This window comes from Nerophis ophidion, linkage group LG02, assembly GCF_033978795.1.
Source record: "Nerophis ophidion isolate RoL-2023_Sa linkage group LG02, RoL_Noph_v1.0, whole genome shotgun sequence".
Lineage (NCBI taxonomy): Eukaryota > Metazoa > Chordata > Actinopteri > Syngnathiformes > Syngnathidae > Nerophis > Nerophis ophidion.
This window is the reverse complement of record NC_084612.1, coordinates 49,705,114-49,730,897: the sequence shown is the minus strand read 5'-3', so window position 1 is coordinate 49,730,897 and position 25,784 is coordinate 49,705,114. Positions and strand designations below refer to the sequence as shown.

At 43.5% G+C, this 25,784-nt stretch overlaps 1 protein-coding gene across 6 annotated transcripts in view; it reads right to left on the bottom strand.

The window, feature by feature from the left end:
- The window catches only part of LOC133541975 (rap1 GTPase-activating protein 1-like), a 397,810-nt gene that overhangs the window by 21,882 nt on the left and 350,144 nt on the right, over nt 1–25,784 (bottom strand). For all 6 annotated transcript variants that reach the window (XM_061885745.1, XM_061885754.1, XM_061885722.1 and 3 more), the window contains 3 exons: nt 21,290–21,399; nt 14,679–14,795; nt 3,441–3,570 (listed from right to left, as the gene is read on the bottom strand). In XM_061885745.1, coding sequence (XP_061741729.1) covers nt 3,441–3,570; nt 14,679–14,795; nt 21,290–21,399 — 357 coding nt within the window. The remainder of the gene's footprint in view (nt 1–3,440; nt 3,571–14,678; nt 14,796–21,289; nt 21,400–25,784) is intronic.

The following is a 25,784-nucleotide window of genomic DNA, read 5'->3' as shown; positions in this document are numbered from 1 at the left end:
GGACTATGTTATTGTTTACTTTACTACTCTAGTATACTCTGGACTGAAGCCGTGTGCCTTCATTGTTTCTGTAACTGTTGTTTTGAGGCATGTTTAAAAAATAATGCACTTTCTGAAAGTCATTGTATAATAATTCCCATCGTTGAAGTGGGTATGAATTGATCAACGTGGACCCTGACTTAAACAAGTTGAAAAACCTATTCAGGTGTTACCATTTAGTGGTCAATTGTACGGAATATGTACTGTACTGTGCAATCTACTAATAAAAGTCTCAATCAATCAGTCAATCAGGATTATCTCAGGGAGAATGGGTCCCAAATTCCGAGCAGCTGTTTTGAGGCATGTTAAAAAAATTATGCACTCTTAATAAATATGGCAGTGCCATGTTGGCACTTTTTTTCATAACTTGAGTTGATTTGTTACATTGTTTAATGCATCCAGCGGGGCATCATAACAAAATTAGGCATAATAATGTATTAGTTCCACGACTGTATATATCAGTATCGGTTGATATCAGAATCTATAATTAAGAGTTGGACAATATCGGAACATCGGATATTGGCAAAAAAGCCATTATCGAACATCTCTACTCCAAAGTGTTATCCTTTAAGGTTGAGTGACTCCATAATTTTTTCAACTCTTTGTTTGATCTAAAAATGAAACTACTACTGACTACCACATTGTGTTTTTATTGATTTATTGTAGAGTTTCTTAAAGCCTGACAGTTGCCATTTAAAATAAATATATTTTTGTGTCATGTCTTATTTGCTTTTTATTTTACAAAATTAAAGGAGCCATATGTAATTATGTAAACAGAAATGGTACTGCAATCATGGACGAATATCTGTAATCCCCGTCCTTCTATCCGTGACTGAGGTTGCCAGATACGTGGCCAAATGCAGCTGGATGGACTGGGGTACTCCAAGGACCTTCAAACTTCCACTGCCTCTTACTAGGGGTTGAGGTGCTGGGACCATAATAGCTGAATTGACAAACGTTTTGTCAATAACAAACCTCTAACCAACACAATTTACACAGAATTGAGGCTATTTTCAGGAAGGAGTACTTCATGGTCGTGGAACTGTGGACCAGCTCTATACTCTCGGCAAGGTCCTTGAGGGTGCACGGGAGTTTGCCCAACAAGTCTACATGTGCTTTGTGGACTTGGAGAAGTTATTCGACCGTGTTCAATATATGTGGAGTGCTCAGAGAGTATGGGGTAACGGACTGTCTGATTGTGACGGTCCGCTCCCTGTATGATCAGTGTCAGAGTTTGGTCCGCATTGCTGACAGTAAGTCGGACCCGTTTCCAGTGAGGGTTGGACTCCGCAAAGGCTGGCCTTTGTCACCGATTCTGTTCATAATTTTTATGGACAGAATTTCTAGGCGCAGTCAAGACGTTGAGGGTATCTGGTTTGGTGGCTGCAGGATTAGGTATCTGCTTTTTGCAGATGATGTGGTCCTAATGGCTTCATCTGGCCAAGATCTTCAGCTCTTCAGCTCTCACTGGATCGGTTCGCAGCCGAGTGTGAAGCGACTGGGGTGGGAATTAGCACCTCCAATTCAGAGTCCATGGTTCTCGCCCGGAAAAGGGTGGAGTGCCATCTCCGGGTTGGGGAGGAGATCTTGCCCCAAGTGGCGGAGTTCAAGTACCTCTGAGTCTTGTTCACGAGTGAGGAAAGAGTGGATCGTGAGGTCGACAGATGGATTGGTGTGGTGTCTTCAGCAATGCGGACGCTGTATCGATCTGTTGTGGTGAAGAAAGAGCTGAGCCGGAAGGCAAAGCTCTCAATTTACCGGTCGATCTACGTTCCCATCCTCACCTATGGTCATGACCTTTGGGTTATGACCGAAAGGACAAGATCACGGGTACAAGCGGCCGAAATGTGCTTCCTCCGCCGGGTGGCGGGTCTCTGCCTTAGAGATAGGGTGAGGAGCTTTGTCATCAGGGAGGAGCTCAAACTAAAGCCGCTGCTCCTTCAAATCAAGAGGAGCCAGATGAGGTGGTTCTGGCATCTGGTCAGGATGCCACCCGAACGCCTCCCTAGGGAGGTGTTTCGGGCACGTCTGACCGGAAGGAGGCCACGGGGAAGACCCAGGACACGTAGGGAAGACTATGTCTCCTGGCTGGCCTGGGAACACCTTGGGATCCCCCGGGAGGAGCTGGACGAAATAGCTGGGGAAAGGGAAGTCTGGGCTTTCCTGCTTGGACTGTATTGGATAATATTGTTTACGAACCAAATGTCCATTTCCATTTATTACAAGTAATAAGAAAACATAAATGCCTGACTTACCTATCAAGGAGAAAATCAGCAAGTTTGGCGTCAGATTAAAAAAATCTTCTCCGCCTTCAATGGTCTCCATCTTTCAAAGGCATCCCCGATACAAATCCTGGTTTTGTTCATGGCTTTGTCATGAATAAGTTGAGAATGGTAACTTTTACAATGGACTAAGGGCTGACATGTTTAGCAACTTTACCAGTGGTAGTAGCCAGACCAAGATGGCGGTGTGTAACTGGCAACCTGGATGTGACACACTCACAAACTTTATAATTGGTCAAATGGGGGAGGGCGGAGCATGAAAATAAAAACAAAAACAACATTTCAGGACCGTAAATCTAATTTTGAAATGAACATATCCTGGCTGAACTACTTTTATCAGTTATAGAAGTATTGGAAAATAACATGATTTATTAATGCCTTTTGACATATCAGGACCATTTAATGATGACTCGACATGAAATTATTACATATGGCTCCTTTAAACAACTGAATGAACATAAAGTCTGGTGATTCTATAATTTCCAGGGGTTGTCACTTCTTGCCAGGGCTGGACCCATTATTCATATATACATAGTTTCTTATGGAGAAATTAGCTTCACTATACAAACTTTTGTCATTATTAACCTGTGGAGGGAGATATATGGCCAGTGCTGCCTGCAGGAGCAAATGTCACTGCCTCTGTCCATGGTCCATGGTGACAGAGCACCATCAGACGGGGGTGTGGCTGACGGCGAGACACAGCTGCCAGGTGATTATACCTCACAGGTGGTACGTGTTAATCTAATCATCTGCTGTCTTTAACAGTAAGCGGCCGGGAGAAGGAGGGAAGAGAGGATACGGACGTGACTGAAAAGTCACGTTCTGCGAGAGAAATATTTTGATAAAAACTTATGTACATTAAAAACTGCACGCTTGGCGCTCATGTGCCATGTCTACAGTGGAACTGCTAAGAAGCAACTTCCACATAACCCTTCTCAAGAACCAATCACGTTTTTAAATCGGGGTTCCTTGGTGCCTCATCATGACAAACGCAAAACATGTTGTTTTTCCAGCAGACTTTGCAGAATCAAGGTTCGATTTCAGGCAAAAAACCTTGAGACTGAAATTGTTTAAAAATAGTACAACACAGGACCTTTAAAGTAAGGATTCAGCACCCACCAGTCCAGTGTCGTAGTCCTCCTCGGCCTCGTGCTCCTCCACCACGCTGGCGAAGCTGCTGGCGTTGGAGGAGGAGCGGGAAAGGTCCTGGGCCTCAGGAATGGATGGCGCCCTGTAACACATGCCCAAACTACAACGCCTACGTCACTTTGACCACTCTGAAACACATACCGTATCTTCCTGACTATAAGTTGCAATTTTTTTTTTTTTTCTCAACATTCTGAACCTTTTTGCTTTTAAAACAGTGCTGCTAATTGCTATGGATGTTTCTTTGCTGACAGCTATAATGTTTGGTGTTCGACAAATAGTTTTCACATTACACCAACAGTCACTTGTTATAGCGCCATCTTTTGGACAAGTTCACCGCAGGTTCTGGGGGTTCACAATATAATTCCTGTTTCATGCCTTAAACGAGAAGTGTGACCGTTTATTGCATTTTTGCTTGAAATGATTCTTCTTTTATAACTCAAAACAACATACGTAAGTTTTGCAGCTGCACCGGAGCAATCAATCAGCAATCTGCACACCAGCAGCTGATGAGACGCGGAGATTCTTTAGCCAGAGCAAACTTGCGTTCCGGGCCAGCTCCGTACAGTAAGCCAACTTGTGTCAAGCTCTACGCTCACTCTCTCGCTTCTGGTGTTCTTCCCTGTCGTGCTCATTGTGTCATCATCCACCTTCCCGTCTTCCTTCCCCGTTGTCGAGCGGTGTGTCTCGTCTTCCCTGATCCCTGCTGGACTCTCTGCTGCCACTCTGGATCTCGACCTCTGACCACAATGCCTCGCTCTAGCCCTTGACCTTCCGCCTGTCTCTACACCAGTGTTTTTCAACCACTGTGCCGCGGCACTAGTGTGCCGTAAGATACGGTCTGGTGTACCGTGGGGGATTACTTAATTTCATCCATTTAGGTTAAAAATATTTTTTGCAAACCAGTAATTACAGTCTGAAAATGACGTGTTGTTGTTGAGTGTTGGTGCTGTGTAGAGCTCGGCAGAATAACCGTGTAATACTCTTCCATATCAGTGGGTGGCAGCAGGTAGCTAATTGCTTTGTAGATATCGGAAACAGCGGGAGGCAGGGTGCAGGAAAAAGGTGTCTAATGCTTAAACCAAAAATAACAAAAGGCGAGTGCCCCTAAGAAAAGGCATTGAAGCTTAGGGAAAGCTATGCAGAACAAAACTAAAACTGAACTGGCTACAAAGTAAACAAAAACAGAATGCTGGACGACAGCAAAGACTTACTGTGGAGCAAAGACGGCATCCACAAAGTACATCCAAACATGACTGTGGAGGGAGGTTGTGATCAGCACACTGCAGATGTAAATGTCAGCGACCCCGTCTGGGCTGCTGTAGACAGTGCACCCTCAGACAGGGGCGTGGCATGGGCGGGACGGCGAGACGCAACTGGCAGGTGGTTAGATTTCGCAGGTGGTACGCGTGAATCTAATCAACTGTTGTCTTTAAGAATGAGCAGCCGGCAGAGGAGGAGGAGAGAGGATTGGAGGGACTGAAAAGTCTACACGAAAATGCACTTGGTCGAAAATAACTATATTAAAAACCCTGTCAACTCTGAGCAACTGGCTTCTGGCGTGGATCTGTGGCACTGTGAGTAGGAAAAAGCTTACAACTGGCACCCAACGTAAAAAAAAAAAAAAAAAAAAAAAAAAAGCTGTGATGTTGTCACCAAGCTCCATAGAGGCACTTGGGCAGCTACTGGCAGAGATGTCTACCGCGAACCACCGGCAGATGGAGGCGATGCAGGGCCAGATAGCGCAGCAGAGCCAGATTCTGCAGGCGCTGACGGAGAAGGCCGAAGTGGGGACACACGCAGCAGCGAGGCCAGCGTTGACGGCAGTGGACATGCATAGAATGGCGGAAACGGAAGATCCCCACAACTTTTTGGACATGTTTGAGGCGACAGCAAAATCATGCGCATGGCCAGAAGAGGAGTGGGCGGTGCGGCTGTTACCGTTGCTGGCGGGAGAGGCGCAGTGAGCGGCGCTCAGCCTGCCACCAGTGTCCCGGGTGAGCTACCGGGACATGAGGAGGGCAGTGTTGAACCGGACGGGAGGATCCAAGGAGGAGCATAGACGAAGGTTCCGGAATTAGAGACTCGGACCGGAGGAGCGGCCTTTCGCCCTGGGCCAACAATTAAAAGACGCGGCGACAAGATGGCTGCAACCCGGAGAAACAGAAGAGGTAATGGAACAATGGATTCTAGAACAATTCCTGGAGGCGATACCGGCGCGGACGTCAGGATGGGTCCGCTACCACCGGCCACAAGGGATAGCAGCGGTGGTAGCCTTGGCAGAGGACCACGTGGCGGTACAGCGGGAGAAGGCTGCAGGAGGAACAGAGCGGCCAGTACCGGCGCTGCACAGAATGCGGCCGCCACCAGCAGAGGGAGCCCAGCCGTGGCCCAGGCAACAAAACAACATGAATCTGCTTTCTCCTCCTCAGGGCCAGGCCGCGGCAGACACTGCGTTTCCCCCGCAAACGGCGCCTCGAATGCCTGAAGGTGCCGACGTCTAGGTCACCTGCAACGGGAGTGTCCAGCGATGGAGGTGGGGCAGGTGATCTGGGTGGGCGACCCTCCAGCATCCTCCCCCGGACCGGGAGAGACATACTTTAAACCGATAAGGATACAAGGGAGTATATACCGGGCGATGGTGGATTCGGGCTGCGAGCAGTCGATGATTCACCAAAACCTGGTTCGACCCGGGGTATTGAGTAAGGTTACACAAGTGCGGGTTAAATGTGTGCATGGGGATATTCACGCGTACTCCGTTGTGCCGGTGGAAATTTTTTTCAGAGGAGAAAAACATAGTGTTAAGGTGGCTGTAAATTCGCGCCTGGCGCACCCCTTAATCTTAGGAACAAATTGGTCGGGATGTAAGGGATTAATAAAGCAGTGTGCAGGGGTGCATTCACGAACGGTAGGGAAAGGGGATACCCGCGCTGTTCTCATTGTCGACGCGAGATTATCCGACGCTGCCGAGGGAGAGGGGGTAGGGGGGTTGGCGGGGACTTCCCAGGAGGTTTCCCCGGTTCCCCAATGGCGCCCCATGGATGATTTTCCACTCGAGCAATCTCGAGATGACAATCTGCGCGCGACCTGCGACCAAGTGATTTCGATTGATGGGCAGCGGGTTCGCCCAGGAATAACGCGGGATTTCCCTCACTTTGCATTGATTAGGGACAGATTGTACAGTGAGCCGTGACACTCAGACAGGGGAGGAAATCACCCAATTGTTGGTGCCAAAAAGCCGTCGGGATATGATTTTCCAGGCGGCACATTTTAACCCGATGGCCGGACACATGGGCTGTGACAAAACACTTAATCGGGTAATGGCCCGGTTCTATTGGCCAGGCATTCGGGCAGACGTGCGCCGTTGGTGCGCGGCCTGCCCGGACTGTCAACTAGTCAACCCAGCGGCCACTCCTAGAGCCCCTTTGCGGCCATTACCACTCATAGAGGTCCCATTTGAGCGAATTTGCATGGACCTCGTCGGGCCATTTCACCCGAGCACCCAGGGATATCGCTTTGCGCTAGTCCTGGTGGATTATGCAACGCGCTATCCCGAAGCAGTGCCACTGCGCTCCATCTCTGCAAAAGTGTCGCGGAGGCACTGTTTCAAGTTATCTCCCGGGTTGGAATCCCGAAAGAGATTCTAACTGACCAGGGCACGTCCTTTATGTCACGCACGTTAAAGGAGCTGTACGGTTTATTGGGGATCAAATCTATTCGAACTAGCGTTTACCACCCACAGACAGATGGGTTGGTGGAGCGGATGAATAGAACTTTGAAATCCATGATCCGGAAGTTCGTACACGAGGACAAACCAAATTGGCATAAATGGTTGGATCCCCTGTTATTTGCAGTGCGGGAGGTTCCCCAGGCCTCAACAGGATTTTCTCCATTTGAACTGTTCGGCAGGAAGCCGCGTGGGGTACTGGACCTAGTTAAAGAAAGCTGGGAGAAAGGTCCAAGCCCCAGTAAAAACGAAATTCAGTACGTCATGGACTTTAGAGCAAAACTCCACACATTAGGGCACTTGTCACGTGAGAATTTGCTCCAAGCCCAAGAACGTCAACAGCGCCTGTATAACAGGGGGAAGCAACTTAGATAATTTTCACCGGGAGAGAAAGTACTTGTATTACTCCCAAAATCCAGCTCCAAATTACTCGACAAGTGGCAAGGACCCTTTGTGGTCACGCGACGAGTAGGTGACGTGGACTAGGAGGTCAGGCGATCTGACCGGGGCGGGGCAACACAAATATACCACCTCAACCTACTAAAAGGGTGGAGGGAAGCGGAGCCCGTCTCCATGGTGACTGCGATAGCGGAGAGCGAGGAGCTGGGGCCGGAGATTCCCCCCTTCCACCGGCCCTCCCCTCTCCGCTATGATAAACATCTTACGCTGTCACAGAAAGCAGACGTGGCCAAATTGCAGCAACATTTTGCTGACGTGTTCTCCCCCTTGCCAGGCCGCACGACTCTCACCCAGCATCACATAGAGACCAGCCCAGGCAAGACGGTAAGGTCCCGGCCCTATAGGCTGCCCGAACACAAACGCAAAGTAGTTCGGGAAGAATTAAAAGCCATGCTGGAATTGGGAGTGATAGAAGAGTCACACAGTGCGTGGTGCAGCCCCATAGTTCTGCTAGGGAAGAAAGATGGGTCTGTGCGGTTCTGTGTGGACTACCGCAAGGTGAATGAGGTGTCACGATTTGACGCCTATCCAATGCCCCGGGTCGACGAGCTCCTGGACCGGTTGGGCACTGCTCGTCTTTTTACGACACTGGATTTGACTAAGGGGCTACTGGCAGATTCCCTTGTCTCCAGAGTCTAAGGAAAAAACGGCATTCTCCACTCCGGAAGGTTTATACCAGTTCGTGACCTTTTCGTTCGGCTTGTTCGGTGCGCCCGCCACATTTCAGAGACTAATAGAACGGGTGCTGCGACCCCACGCTGCATATGCCGCCGCCTATCTGGATGATGTCATCATCCAGGGGAACAGCTGGGCAGAGCATATGCAGAGAGCGAGGGCAGTACTCGAGTCCCTGAGGCGGGCGGGGCTCACCGCCAACCCGGCGAAGTGCGCGGTTGGCCGGAGGGAGGTTCAGTATCTGGGGTACCACTTGGGGGAAGGCCAGGTGCGGCCTCAGGTAGATAAAACCGCAGCAGTTGCGGCCTGCCCGACCCCAAAGACGAAAAAGGAGGTGAGGCAGTTCTTGGGGCTGGTGGGCTACTACCGGAGGTTTGTCCCCCGGTTCGCGGACCTGACCAGCCCACTAACTGACCTCACCCGGAAAGGTGCCCCAGATCTGGTCCAGTGGACAGAGCAGTGCCAGGAGGCATTCGAGAAGGTAAGGAAAGCACTTTGCGAGGAGCCGGTACTGCACATGCCTGATTTTTCCATCCCGTTTTGTTTGCAGGCGGATGCGTCGGGCAGAGGACTGGGAGCCGTTTTATCTCAGCAGCGGGGGGGGGGGGGGGGGGGGGCACCGACCATCCGGTCCTGTATATCAGCAGGAAACTATCAGAAAGAGAGGCCGGATATAGCACGGTGGAGAGGGATGCCTCGCCATCCGGTGGGTGGTCGGTGCCCTCCGGTACTATATGCTGGGACGCCCATTCAGCCTCTGCTCGGACCACAAGCCCTTTCAGTGGCTCCACCGCATGAAAGATGCCAACGCGCGGATCACCCGGTGGTATCTCGCTTTACAACCCTACAATTTCAGAGTGATCCATAGGCCAGGAGCGCAGATGGCCGTGGCGGACTTCCTCTCCCGCGCTCAGGCATGGGCGGGACGGCGAGACGCAGCTGGCAGATGATTAGATTTCGCAGGTGGTACGCGTGAATCTAATCAACTGTTGTCTTTAAGAATGAGCAGCCAGCAGAGGAGGAGGAGAGAGGATTGGAGAGACTGAAAAGTCTACACGAAAATGCACTTGGTCGAAAATAACTATATTAAAAACCCTGTCAATTTTGAGCAACTGGCTTCTGGCGTGGATCTGTGGCACTGTGGGTAGGAAAAAGCTTACAATGACATAAAAATCAACAATGTTCCCACAAAGAAGAATAAAAACAACTGAAATAGTTTTGTTTGCTAAAACAAAGTAGATGCGGGAAATATCGCTGAATGGAAGACATAAAACTGCTACAGGAAAATACCAAAAAAAGAGGAAAAGCCACCAAAATAGGAGCGCAAGACAAAAACTAAAACACTACACACAGGAAAACACCAAAAAAAACCCTCCAAATAAGTCAATTCCCGGTAACACTCAACATATAATCACTACACATAGTTGCACATATACACATTTTGGATCACTTACACGCCTCAATTCATATTGTATATTATAATAAATAGAGCTAAACAACATCCTGCATTCTGTGCCGTTTTCTTCCCCCGTGGCACCATAACGCAACTCGTACTGACTAAGTCGTTCCATGTGTGACTTCTGTAGGAGTGTTCTCAAGCATGTAATGTTATCATTAGCATTACCGAATATGCTAACATGTTTACAAATGTCCGTGTTAGTGTTACAAAACGCCAACATTAAGTTATTGAGTCTGTTTAGCTTGCACAGCTAGTGGGTCCATGACCATGACTTCTGTTTTGTTTGATTCCCTGTTTTACTACCCTGTTACACAGTTTGGAAACAATTAGGTTATGTAAAAAAACAATTACAAAATATGTCTGTGTAAATAACACATTTCACAGCGTATATACACTATAACGCCAAAAGTATTGGGTCACCTGCCCTTGACTCACATATTGACTCACACACTTGAAAGGCCATCCCATTCCTAACCCATAGGGTTCAATATGATGTGGGTCCACCTTTTGCAGCTATTTCAGTTTAAACTTTTCTGGGAAGGCTGTCCACAAGGTTGCCGAGTGCGTTTATAGGAATTTTCTGCCATTCTTCCAAAAGTCCATTGGTGATGTCACACACTGACGTTGGAGAATGCCTGGCTTTCAGTCTCCGTTCTAATTCATCCCAAAAGTGTTCTATTGGGTTCAGGTCAGGACTCTGTGCAGGGCAGTCAAGTGGGTCCTGCTCCAAACTTTTCCCACAAAATTGGGAGCATTGAATTGTCCAAAATGTTTTGGTATCCTGGAGCATTCAAAGTTATTTTCACTGGAACTAAGGAGCCAAGCCCAACTCCCGAAAAAACAACCCCACACCATAATTCTTCCTCCACCAAATTTCACACTCGGCACAATGCAGTCTTAAATGTACTGTTCTCCTGGCGACCTCCAAACCCAGACTTGTCCATCAGATTGCCGGATGGAAAAGAGTGATTCATCACTCTAGAGAAGGCGTCTCCACTGCTCTAGAGTCCAGTGGCGACGTGCTTTACACCGCATTATAATTGGTGATGTATGGCTTAGATACAACTGCTCGGCCATGGAAAACCCATTTCATAAAGCACTCTGCGTACTGTACGTGGGCTAATTGGAAGGTCACATGGAGTTTGGAGCTCTGTAGCAACTGACTGTCCAGAAAGTCTTTGCACTATGCGCTTCAGCATCCGCTGACCCCTCTCTGTCAGTTTACGTGGCCTACCACTTCCTGGCTGGGTTGCTGTTGTTCAATCAATCAATCAATGTTTACTTATATAGCCCTAAATCACTAGTGTCTCAAAGGGCTGCACAAACCACAACACAAACCACTACTACATCCTCGGTAGGCCCACATAAGGGCAAGGAAAACTCCCACCCAGTGGGACGTCGGTGACAATGATGACCCAGTGGGACGTCGGTGACAATGATGACTATGAGAACCTTGGAGAGAACAAAAGCAATGGATGTCGAGCAGGTCTAACATGATACTGTGAAAGTTCAATCCATATTGGATCCAACACAGTCGCGAGAGTCCACTCCAAAGCGGATCCAACACAGCTGCGAGAGTCCCGCTCACAGCGGACCCAGCAGGAAACCATCCCAAGCGGAGGCGGATCAGCAGCGCAGAGATGTCCCCAGCCGATACACAGGCAAGCAGTACATGGCCACCGGATTGGACCGGACCCCCTCCACAAGGGAGAGTGGGACATAGGAGAAAAAGAAAAGAAACGGCAGATCAACTGGTCTAAAAAGGGAGTCTATTTAAAGGCTAGAGTATACAAATTAGTTTTAAGGTGAGACTTAAATGCTTCTACTGAGGTGGCATCTCAAACTCTGGAGGGCATTCCAGAGTACTGGAGCCCGAAATGAAAACGCTCGATAGCCCGCAGACTTTTTTTGGGCTTTGGGAATCACATGTAGAGTTGGGTGTCATCAGCATAACAGTGAAAGCTAACACCGTATTTGCGTATGATGTCACCTAGCGGCAGCATGTAGATGCTGAAGAGTGCAAGGCCAAGGACCGAACCCTGGGGAACTCCACACGTTACCTTAACGTAGTCCGAGGAAACATTGTTATGGGAGACGCACTGCATCCTATCAGTAAGATAAGAGTTAAACCAAGACAGGGCTAAGTCCGACATACCAATTCGTGTTTTGATACGTTCTAATAAAATATTATGATCGACAGTATCGAAAGCAGTGCTAAGATCGAGGAGCAGCAACATAGATGACGCATCAGAATCCATCGTTAGCAATAGATCATTAGTCATTTTTGCGAGGGCTGTCTCCGTAGAGTGATTTGCCCTGAAACCAGATTGAAAGGTTTCACATAAATTGTTGGACGCTAAGAGTTCATTTAACTGCTCCGCAACAATTTTTTCGAGGATTTTTGAAATAAAGGGAAGGTGAGACACTGGTCGGTAGTTTACCATGAGGTCAGGATCGAGGTTAGGTATTTTAGGAAGAGGATGAATAACCGCTTTTTTGAATGCTAGGGGAACAGTGCCCGAGAAAAGTGATAAGTTTATAATATTTAGCACTGATGGATCTAATAATACAAAGAGCTCCTTGATAAGTTTCCCAGGAAAAGGGTTAAGTAAACATGTTGTTTGTTTTACTCCATTTACACGTTGTAACAATTCCTCTAATGTTATTTCCTCAAAATGAGGGAAACTATTTTGGAGGGTTAATAGAACCCAGTTGTAGCTGGGACGCATTGTCCTTAATCTCCTTTCTGATGACTTCAATTTTCTTATTAAAGAATTGCATAAAGTCATCAGCTGAGTGGGTGGAGCTACTGGAAGGGGTCCCTTGTTGGGTTAGCGATGCTACTGTACTAAACAAAAATTTAGGATCGTTTTTATTACGGTGGATGAGATTTGAGTAATATTTAGCTTTAGCTAAGGTAAGCATGCGTTTATAAGTTATTAAACCATCACTCCATGCTTGATGGTGCACCTCAAGTTTTGTCGTGCACCATTTGCGTTCCAGCTTTATACATAATAATTTCTGAGCTCTAGTTTCTTCTGTAAACCACGGGGTACGCTTTTTTGGAGCCTTTTTTAACTTTAGCTGTGCTATGTTATCAATGGTTTCGCGCAGAACGTCATTAAAGTTGTTAGTGAGGTTATCAATAGAGCCCACATACTTTGGGAATGGTGCCATTACCGAGGGCAGTAGGTCAGCAAGAGTTGTCGTTGTGGCAGTATTAATGTTGCGGCTGCTATAGATGTTATTATTATTAGTTTGACTAACATGCGTCTGAACCTCGAATTTTATAAGGTAATGATCGGACAGTACTTTAGTACACAGGAGTATCGTAATTTTGGAAACGGTGATACCCCTGACAAGCACTAGGTCTATCGTATTACCGTTGCGATGCGTGGGTTCATTTATTATTTGTGTAAGACCACAGCTATCAATTATAGTCTGGAGCGCTACGCACGGTGGGTCCGATGAGGTATTCATATGGATTTTAAAGTCCCCCATTATGATTATATTATCGGCGTGCGTCACTAGATCAGCAACGAACTCTGAGACCTCATAGTAAGCACCTCAAACGATTGATATTTATTATTTATGTTAGGACTAAGGTTAAAGTTTTCGTTGTATATTAGTGCGACCCCCACACCCCTTTTAAGGGGACGGGCAATATGCGCATGAATAAAGTTAGGAGGACATGCGTCATTTAGCGCAAAAAAGTCGTTTGGTTTAAGCCAGGTTTCGCTGAGACCGATGCCGTTAAGATTGTTGTCTCTGATGATATCATTAACTAACAACGTTTTGGGAGATAATGATCTTATGTTTAAAAAACCTATATTATAGGTAGTGGGCTGTTTTAGGGAATTTTTGATCAAATTACCCGTATTAGCAATATTAATAATGTTGTGTTTATTATGCCCAGTGCATTTAGTATAATTACGACCATATCTAAGAATTGATACGACGGGAATTTTCCGATTGTTTGTTTGTTGCTTTGATCAACTGAACGCATCATAGTTTGCCACCTCAGTAGAACACATGTCCAACTCTGAAACAATCAAAGCAGAAAAAACTTGTTCTAATTTAACTGACTCCTTACCCAGACCAGTAGTCTCGCATCTTCTATTTAAATCCGGCTTCAGGATGGAGGGAAGTGGTGTTCTGTGGGGATTAGCCTTCTGCTTTGTTTTTAGCCCCGCTCGGCATCCGCGTTTCCGATCACACCGCTGGCGTCTGCTCCGTAGTATTCCCCTGCTTCACAGGCCGCTGGATGTAGCTGCCGAAGTAGTCCCGTGCTAGTTAGCAGGTCTAGCAAGCACGCGTCTATCAGTCCAAAACGGCCCGATCTGTCCACATCCAGAAGTGTCTGGCGGTCGTACGTGATCACGGAGTGACCACGACGTGAGCCAGCCATGAAGTTTGCAGAATTGTCCGGTATTTCTACCAAATGTTTCATCTTTAGCAAGAGCTCCGCGATGCTGCAGCCCGTCCGGGCGCCGCCATCTTGGAATGGAGTTGTTCCCAAACTCCTCAATTTTCTTATAATAAAGTCAACAGTTGACTTTGGAATATTTAGGAGCGAGAACATTTTCTACTGGATTTGTTGCACAGGTGGAATTCTATGACAGTTCCACGCTGAAAATCACTGAGAGCGGCCCATTCTTTCACAAATGTTTGTAGAAACAGTATCCCTGCCTAAGTGCTTGATTATATATACCTGTGTTTAGGACACCTCATTCTCATCATTTGGATGGCTGGCCAAATACTTTTGGCAATATAGTGTATCTGCGATTTATAGTCCGGTGCGCTCCATAATCAGGAGAATACGGTACGGATGCTGCTGTTCTCTTAGTTTTATGCAAAAGTGAAAGACATGAATATTTCTTATTATTTCTACCTGTTCTTGACAGCAGGGAACTCAGGAGAGCCATGATTAGAAGAGCTGTCCGGTCTGTTTTCCTGCGAGAGAAGTACGCTGTCGGATGTCCTGTGGATGCAGGGGGACATCTCGCGGCTGCAGGGAAAGATGGAGACAAACAGTCGGTTCTTGTGACAAACCAGAACAATGTGTCTTATTGGTGGATTTGTTGTACGTGGCCTCAAAGCTTGTAGAACTCAACAGATTGTTGGTCAACAAATTGGCGGAACAAAAGTCGATAATATAAGTTTTTCCAAAATAGAGGCAGACTACTTGGCAGCTTGCCACCGTAGCACCCCACCCTACTTGCAAGTTCTGTGGATTCTGTGTAACATGTTTATGTGCTTTTTTTCTTGGCCTCAGTCTGGTCCCCCAGCGGTTATTAAAGTATTTATCCATCTAAAATGTATCTATGTATGTATGTATATATGTATGCATTTGGGAATGTATGTATATGTATGTGTATGTATATATATATATATATATATATATATACACTGTATATGTACATATATGTATGTATGTACTGTTAAAATATATATATAGTATATATATATATGTATGTATATATTCTGTATATGTACATAAATGTATGTATGTATAAATATATGTATGTACGTATGTATGTATGTATAAATGTATCGTATTTTCCGCACTATAAGCCGCACCGGATTATAAGGCGCACCTTCAATGAATCGCCTATTTTAAAACATTGTTCATTGATAAGTCGCACCGCATTGTAAGGCGCATAGAATAGATGCTACAATAGAGGCTTGGGTTACATGTACGTTATGCATATCTTTAGATGGAACTGCGCTAAAGGGAATGTCAACAAAACAGTCAGATAGGTCAGTCAAACTTTATTAATAGATTACAAACCAGCGTTCTGACAACCCCGTTCACTCCCAAAATGAATAAACATCTGTTTTATTATTTTCCCCGATTCAATAAACATGTAAAAAACAGTCTGATACTGTTACGGTAAATCAAACGTGCAATCACAATATAGTAACACTCGAAATAGTGCAAAGCAATAATATATTAATAACTCAACGTTGCTCAAACAATAATGTCACACAATACAACACACAAAATAAACATGTGAAGCTCACTTTATTAAGTTATTCCTCATCCACGAATCCGTCAAATTCTTCTTTTTCAGTGTTCGAATCAAACAGTTGGGCGAATACGGCATCCAATTCGTCGAAGTCGTCATTAAACGAGTCAGGGTCGCAGTTTTAATGTTAAATTCTCTCGCTGCTGCTCTTTTCCCGTGTTCTACTGTGTGACTGATCGCTTTGAGTTTAAACTCTGTGTAGTAAGCGTGTCTCTTAATAGGACCCACTTTGGAGTCTTTATATAAACACACAGAGACGGCACGCCTCTCGCAGTCATATATCCCAGCATGCACCGCACGCTTCTTCTTCTACGAGGGAAAAGGAAGTTGGCGGCTGCTTACCGTAGTTGCGAAACCTCTTGTGGCATGTTTAATTTGGACACTGAAGAAGAAGAATTTGAGGGATTCGTGGATGAGGAATAACATAAAGTGAGCTTTACATGTTTATTTTGTGTGTTGTGTGACATTAACGTTTGAGCAACGTTGAGTTATTGATATATTGTTATTGCTTTGCACTATTTCGAGACGTCGTTAATGGAGTCAGTGTCGCTGCTGTTGTCTAACAGTTCAGTGACAATTCCTGCTTTCCTGAAATCATGTCTCTCAATAGGAGCCATTTTGGGTTCTTTACATAAACACACAAATTGAAATGAAAACGGCACACAACGGCACACAACGGCACACCTGGTGCAGTCATATATCCCAGCATGCACCACCCGCTTCTTCTCCTATGGGGGAAAATGAAATCGGCGGCAGATTACCGTAGTTGTGAGACCTGTTGTGGCTCAATATTGGTCCATATATAAGGCGCACCGGATTATCAGGCGCACTGTCAGCTTTTGAGAAAATTATAGGTTTTTAGGTGCGCCTTATAGTGCGGAAAATATGGTATGTATATATATGTATGTCTATATGTATAGATGTTTGTATATATACTGTATATGTATATATATGTATGTATGTGTATATGTACGTATATATGTATAAATATATATATGTATAGATATATGTATGCATGCATATATGTATAAATGTATGTATATATACTGTATATGTATATATATGTATGGGTAAACTTAAATTTATTATGTATATATGAAGAGTTCATATGCAAAAGCAGATAAATCCATTTTGACCGATTCTGTATATTAACGATTTTCTGCCTGCTGGTGTTGCCGGTACATATACAAGCATACAATGGTTTATTTAATATCAACATAAGCAAGTCATGAAAGCCTAAACTTTTAAGAAATGCTGATGTAATGAATGGCTTTCAAATAAGAGTGTTTGATGTGGTTTTACGTCAAAAGCAGATATATCCAAATTATGATATGTTGCAAAAACAGATATCTCCAAAATCGTTTTCTTTGCGGTCGTTATTTCGCATAATATTCAAGATAAAGATAGAGAGAAAAACAGAACGTGAAATTTATCGAAAGCCACATTTCAAGGTAACAACTGTTCACATTTATTTACTTCATTATTTAACAGTTTCGATCCCTTGGTACGTATAAATCTAGCTGTCCCTGCGAACATTGTTTTTTCGTACTTGCTAACCGGACATGCTTTTTTGGAACTGTGACCTCACATATTTACCTTGTGCTTTTCAGCACAAAATGAAAAAACAAAAAAACAGTGTTGCAATGAAGACAATGTTTTATTAATAAAAACAAGCACAAATGCTCAACCTGGTTTGCCTCTCAAAAACACTCCTGTGCAGATAACAGCTCACTCATCATCGCTATCGACATTAGCTCCATGCTCGACAACATCGTTTAACGCAGCGGTGTAAAACTCACGGACATGCGTGCTAGCGCCAACATCAAATAACTTCAACACGTCAGTTTTTTTCGCTGGCTTAACAATGTTCACAGGAGAAGCTTCCAAATTATTCATGCGCGGATAACAACACTGAGTGAGTCCGAGCGCGCTGCCATTTTGTTTGTCACGTGATCCCGTACTGCAGCGCTGGTTGGGCAAACGGATATATCGGCTTTTGTGATAAATGATCCATGGCGCTTATCGGCCTTTGCAATAAATCGCTGAACTAAATGACGTTAAAAGCGGCATTTGTCTGCATTTGCAAACAAATTGATTTTGGTATACCACAATAGAAGTGGTGGACTATATATTACCGAGGCTGGGCTAAACTTTATCAAAATGGCGTTTATCGGTTTTTGCGTATGAACTCTTCATATGTATGCATGTATATATGTATAAATATATGTATGTATGTTTGTATGTATAAATGTATGAATATATGTATAAATCTATGTATATATGTGTGTATGAATGTATGTATACATGTATGAATATACTGTATACTGCATATATACTGTATATATACATATATATACTGTATATATATGTATGTATGTATGTATAGATCTATGTATATGTATATATACTGTGTATATATATATATATATACTGTATATATATATGTATGTATGTATGTATGTATAGATCTATATATATATATATATATATATATATATATATATATATATATATATATATATATGTATGTATGTATGTATAGATCTATGTATTTGAACACCCTGTTATTTTGCAAGTTCTCCCACTTAGAAATCATGGAGGGGTCTGAAATTTTTAGGGTAGGTGCATGTCCACTGTATGAGAGATAACCTAAAAAGAACCATCCAGAAATCACAATCTATTATTTTTTTAACAATTTATTTGTGTGATAAAGCTGAAAATAAGTAATTGAATACCAAAATTAATATTTGGTAGAGTAGCCTTTGTTTGCAATTACAGAGGTCAAACGTGTCCTATAGTTCTTCACCAGGTTTGCACAGACTGCAGGAGGGATTTTGGCCCACTCTTCCACACAGATCTTCTCTAGATCAGTCAGGTTTCTGGGCTGTCGCTGAGTAACACAGACTTTCAGCTCCCTCCAAAGATTTTCAATTGGATTTAGGTCTGGAGACTGGCCATGCCACCGCGGAACCTTGATATGGTTCTTACAAAGTCCCTTCTTGGTTTTCCTGGCTGTGTGCTTTGGGTAATTGTCATGTTGGAAGATCCAGCCACGACTCATCTTCGAAGATCCAGCCACAACTCATCTTCAATGATCTGACTGAGGGAAGGAGGTTTTTGGCCAAAATCTCACAATACATGGCTGCAGTCATCCTCTCTTTAATACAATACAGTCGTCCTGTCCCATGAGCAGAAAAACACCCCCAAAGCATGATAGTACCACCCCCATGCTTCACAGTAGGGATGGTGTTCTTGTGATGGTACGCATCATTCTTCTTCCTCCAAACACGCATAGTGGAATTATGACCAAAAAGGTCAATTTTGGTCTTATCTGTCCACAAAACTTTCTCCCATGACTCCTCTGGATCATCCAAATGGTCATTGGCAAACTTAAGACGGGCCACACTGTGCTGGTTTAAGCAGGGGAACCTTCCGTGTTATGCATGATTTCAAAGCATGACGTCTTAGTGTATTACCAACAGTGACCATGGAAACAGTCGTCCCAGCTCTTTTCACGTCATTGACCAAGTCCTGCCGTGTAGTCCTGGGCTGATTCCACACCTTTCTTAGCATCATTAAGACCCCACAAGGTGATATCTTGCATGGGGCTCCACTCCGATTGAGATTGACCGTCATGTTTCCAATTTCTAATGATTGCTCCAACAGTGTACCTTTTTTCACCAAGCTGCTTGGCAATTTTTCCAGAGCCCTTTCCATCCTTGTGGAGTTGTACAATTTTGTCTCTGGTGTCTTTGGACAGCTCTTTGCTCTTAGCCATGCTGAATGTTTGGGTCTTACTGATTGTATGGGGTGGACAGGTGTCTTTATGCAGCTAACGACCTCACACAGGTGCATCTGATTCAGGTTAATGCAGTGGAATGGAGGAGGACTTTTAGAGGCGGACTAACAGGTCTTTGAGGGTCACAATTCTAGCTGATAGACAGGTGTTCAAATATTTATTTTTAGCTTTATCACACTGATAAATTGTTGAAAAAATTATAGATTGTGATTTCTGGATTTTTCTTTTTAGGTTATCTCTCATACAGTGGACATGCAGCTACCATGAAAATGTCAGACCCCTCCATGATTTCTAAGTGGGAGAACTTGCAAAATAGCAGGGTGTTCAAATACTTATTGTCTTGACTGTATATAGTACATGTGTGTGTGTGTGTGTGTGTGTGTGTCTGTGGGTAAACTCTAATTTAATTAATGTATGTATGTATATCTGTATGTATGTTGTGGTGGGGAGCGGGGCCCGCGGCCTGCTGTAGATGGCCCAGGTGGGCATTGTAATCTAATCACCTGTCGCTTTTATTAGCAGCAGCCGGAGAGAGACATGTGGTTGGAGTTGGAGGTGTTGATGAGCGGACGCAGGATGAAAAGACATTGTGCTGCAACGCAGAAGCCTATTGCGATTTATTGAAAATAAAACAGTGTTATACCCTTAATTGCGGGCTCTGTGGCAGTGTGTAGTGGTCCGAAGAACCCACTGGAGGGCAACCTCTACATTTATTCATGTATGTAAAGACCTTACCCTTAAAATATACTGCTGCTCTCTGTAGCCGAGTAAACAAACCCCCTCCTGTCGATTTAGGCCAGATCTACTAAGACCTAATTGACAAGCGCTAATTAGCGTGTGCAAAATATACAATAAAGTGTACTATTAGTGTGATTTACTTAGACTGTGTGAACAATTCAAACGTGGTGCAGACCGCCCAATTTGAATGAGATTATTTTGGGCGTATTCCGGCTGTCACCATGGGAACAACTAGAGTTGTCCGATATCCGATATTCCGATATTGTCCAACTCTTAATTACCGATTCCGATATCAACCGATACCGATAAATACAGTCGTGGAATTAACACATTATTATGCCTAATATTATATACTATATATACTTTATTGTAGCGTCCCGGAAGAGTTAGTGCCGCAAGGGCATCCGGGTATTTGTTCTGTTGTGCGTATGTTTTGTTACGGTCCGGATGTTCTCCCGAAATGTGTTTGTCATTCTAGTTTAGTGTGGGTTCAGTGTGGCGCATATTTGTAACAGTGTTAAAGTTATTTATACGGCCACCCTCAGTGTGACCTGTATGGCTGTTGACTAATTATGCTTGCATTCACTTGTGTGTGTGTGAAAAGCCGTATCACGTGACTGGGCCGGCACGCAAAGGCTGTGCCTTCAAATTGTATTGGCGCTCTGTACTTTTCCCTACATCCGTTTACCACTCCGTACAGCGGCGTTTTAAAAAGCCATAAATTTAACTTTTTGAAACCGGTACTGATAATTTCCGATATCACATTTTAAAGCATTTATCGGCCTAAAACATCGGCATTCCGATATCGTTTTCCTACTCTATGAGAAAAGAGATGCCAACGGACATCAAAACTAATTTGTTCCGACAGCTTTAAAACGTTTAAACAAGCAGCTCTTTGGAATGACCGTGTTTCATTCTGTGATGATGAACGCTCACCTCCTCTCCTGCACCTCCTGGATGTTCTCGATGCCAATGGCGCTGCTGCGGCGAGAGCTGAAAGGACCAGACTTCTTCCTGGTGGGACTTTTACCGGGAATGATGAGTGACTAACAGGTGGGAGGGGAGAGGAGAGTCAGCCGCACACCACACGGACCACAACACCCACACCCCAACATGCCAGGCTAATTAGCGGCGGCGTGAGACCGTCAGATGGTGACAACGTGGAACATTTGTCATTGGCAGCCACCTACAAAATAAAAGTCCATGGTAGGATATAGCAGGTTTGTACACTTTTGGAAATTTGGCAAAAGGAAGGTGACGTCGTGTTTAAAAAAAAAGGGCGGTTAATTTATGGAATTTTTTTCGTTGATGGCTATAATGCAAATGGTTAAAAAAAAACAAGCTAATACACTGAAAAGGTGTGTTTTTGTTGGGCTATTGCGTAATCTTTTGAACGGGTTTGCTCTCTGCAGGTGCTGCTTCTGTTTATAGCTTTGAACCGGAGGTAGAGGTGCCTTTCCGTCTTCTAATTGTCCATAGCATTTTGACTTGTATGGTTTCTTCATTCATCACGTCAAGCAACGTTCGTTAGTTTCACAATATAACTAAAACAATTCTTACTTACTAAGTCATGTATGATGTCTGTAGGATTGTTTTGTTTTGTTTGATCAACCGTTTTACTGACGTGTTTGGAAACAATTAAGACATGTAAATAAGCATTTACAAAATATTTCTCTGTAAATAACTAGTTTCAAAACGTATATATCTGCGGCTTACAGTCGGTTGCGGCTTTTATTTGGAAATTAAGGTTTTTTTCAAAAATGTTGTAGTCCAAAAAATAAGGTAATCATAAATGTACCCTTACTTGACGGATTCATATTACTCAAAGAATTGTCCTTAGCGTTTCTACTTGTATGGTTTCTTCATTCATCACTCCAAGCAACGTTTATAAGTTTTACAATGTAACTAAAACAATTCTTATTTACTAAGCCGTCACATGTCTGATGTCTGTAGGAATGTTCTGTTTTGTTTGATCAGCCGTTTTACTGCCGTGTTTGGAAACAATTAAGATATGTAAATAAACATTTCTCTGTAAAAAACTCATTTCACAACGTATATATCTGCGGCTTATAATCTGGTGCGGTTTATACAAGGGAAAATGTTGTTTTCTTCTAAAATTTTGTGGGTGTGGCTTATATACCGGTGCGCTCTATAGTTCGGAAAATACGGTAATCATGAATGTACTTTTACTTGACTGGATCATACCATTCAAAGAAGTTCAAACGACATGTTCGTGTGCCATCATACCGTTATGTATTATGTAATCTTTTGTAAACAAAGAAGTGAAAATATGTTTAAATATACATTGTTTTTAGTATTTTCATCGGTTTGGTTTGGTACAATAATAATGCTGATGTATTCCTTTCAAATTGCAATTTGAGGATCCCGACATGATTCAGGGACGATAGGCAAATAAATCAAGCAAAGTGAGTGTGAAATAAATTATGTTGCTGTTATTTCTTGAACGGGAACTATGTATAAATAAATGATGGATATAAACAAACAAGTAAACAACAGTTAATAAACAATATATTCACTTATTTGAATAAAGTGCAACCAAGACTTTCTGCTCACATTTTCAACATACAAGCAATTTTACAGTACAGCAACCAACATTTTAACAGTGGATTTACCTGCTATTTCTGTTTTCCAACATAAAATAATACAACATTAAAATTAACAATAAAGTGCAACCAACAACTGTTCATGTTGAATGAACAATACTTAATTTTGCTGATTATCGCTCCTGCCAGACATCGACACCTATTTAATAATACGACCTTAACATTTGACAACCAAACAATTACACAAGACGACTGGGTAAAGAATCCGGGTATTATCTTCGACCCAACTCTGTACTAAAACGGCCTTCTTTCATCTCCGTAATATCGCTAAAATTTGTTAAGATTTGGAAGAAGAAGAATACTGAGTTGCATCCCAAGAACACCATACCTACTGTGAAGCATGGGGGTGGAAACATCATATTTTGAGGCTATTTTTCTGCTAAGGAGACCGGACGATTGATCCGTGTTAAGAAAAGAATGAATGGGGCCATGTATCGTGAGATTTTGAGCCAAAACCTCCTTCCATCAGTGAGAGCTTTGAATGGTTGACCAAATACTTATTTACCACCATAATTTACAAATAAATTATTTAAAATTCCCACAATGTGAATTCCTGGATTTTTTTTTCACATTCTGTCTCTCACAGTTGAAGTGTACCTATGATGAAAATTACAGACCTCTGTCATCATTTTAATTGGGAGAACTTGCACAATTGGTAGTTGACTTAATACTTTTTTGCCCCACTGTATATATATATATATATATATATATATATATATATATATATATATATATATATATATATATATATATATATATACCTATACTGTATATACCTATACTGGCTCACCTGCACTGACTCCCCGTGCACTTAAGATATGACTTTAAGGTTTTACTACTTACGTATTGAATACTACACGGTCTAGCTCCATCCTATATTGCTGATTGTATTGTACCATATGTCCCGGCAAGAAATCTGCGTTCAAAGAACTCCGGCAATTAGTGATTCCCAGAGCCCCAAAAAAAGTTTGCGGGCTATAGAGCATTTTCTATTGGGGCTCCAGTACTCTGGAATGCCCTCCCGGTAACAGTTCGAGATGCTACCGCAGTAGAAACATTTAAGTCCCATCTTAAAACTAATTTGTATACTCTAGCCTTTAAATAGACCCCATTCTTAGACCAGTAGATCTGCCGTTTCTTTTCTTTTCTGACCTGCCCTCCTATCTCTCGTGGCACAGGCCACGGATGAAGTGTTAGGTATCCAGAGTCGGGACCCGGGGTGGACCACTCGCCTGTGCATAGGTGGTGGACGTCTCTGCGCTGCTGACCCGTCTCCTGCTGGCCCCACTAATTACTGGACTCTCACTATTATGTTAGATTCACTGTGGACTGGACTCTCACTATTATGTTGGATCCACTATGGACTGGACTCTCACACTAATATGTTAGATCCACTATGGACTGGACTCTCACTATTATGTTAGATCCACTATGGACTGGACTCTTACGTTATTATGTTAGATCCACTGTGGACTGGACTCTCACATTATTATGTTAGATCCACTGTGGACTGGACTCTCACACTATTTTTTTAGATCTACTATGGACTGGACTCTCACTATTATGTTATATCCACTATGGACTGGACTCTCACAATATTTTGTTATATCCACTATGGACTGGACTCTCACTCTTATGTTGGAGCCACTATGGACTGGACTCTCAATATTATGTTAGATCCACTATGGACTGGACTCTCACACTATTATGTTTGATCCACTATGGACTGGACTCTCACACTATTATGTTGGATCCACTATGGACTTGACTCTCACACTATTATGTTAGATCCACTATGGACTGGACTCTCACTATTATGTTAAATCCACTATGGACTGGACTCTCACTATTATGTTGGATCTACTATGGACTGGACTCTCAATATTATGTTAGATCCACTATGGACTGGACTCTCACACTATTATGTTGAATCCACTATGGACTGGACTCTCTCTATTATTTTAGATCCACTATGGACTGGACTCTCACTATCATGTTAGATCCACTATGGACTGGACTCTCACTATTATGTTAGATCCACTATGGACTGGACTCTTACGTTATTATGTTAGATCCACTGTGGACTGGACTCTCACACTATTTTGTTAGATCTACTATGGACTGGACTCTCACTATTATGTTAGATCCACCATGGACTGGACTCCCACAATATTTTTTTTATATCCACTATGGACTTGACTCTCACTATTATGTTGGATCCACTATGGACTGGACTCTCAATATTATGTTAGATCCAATATGGACTGGACTCTCACATTATTATGTTAGATCCACTATGGACTGGACTCTCACACTATTATGTTGAATCCACTATGGACTGGACTCTCTCTATTATGTTGGATCCACTATGGACTGGACTCTCACACTATTATGTTAGATCCACTATGGACTGGACTCTCACTATTATGTTAGATACACTATGGACTGGACTCTCACCATTATGTTAGATCCACTATGGACTGGACTGTCACTATTACGTTAGATCCACTATGGACTGGACTCTCACATCATTATGTTAGATCCACTATGGACTGGACTCTCACTATTATGTTAAATACACTATGGACTGGACTCTAACACTATTATGTTGGATCCACTATGGACTGGACTCTAACACTATTATGTTAGATCCACTATGGACTGGACTCTCACTTTTATGTTAGACCCATTATGGACTGGACTCACACTATTAATGGTAAATGGTAAATGGGTTGTACTTGTATAGCGCTTTTCTACCTCTTTTTAAGGAGCCCAAAGCGATTTTACAGTATTTCCACATTCGCCCA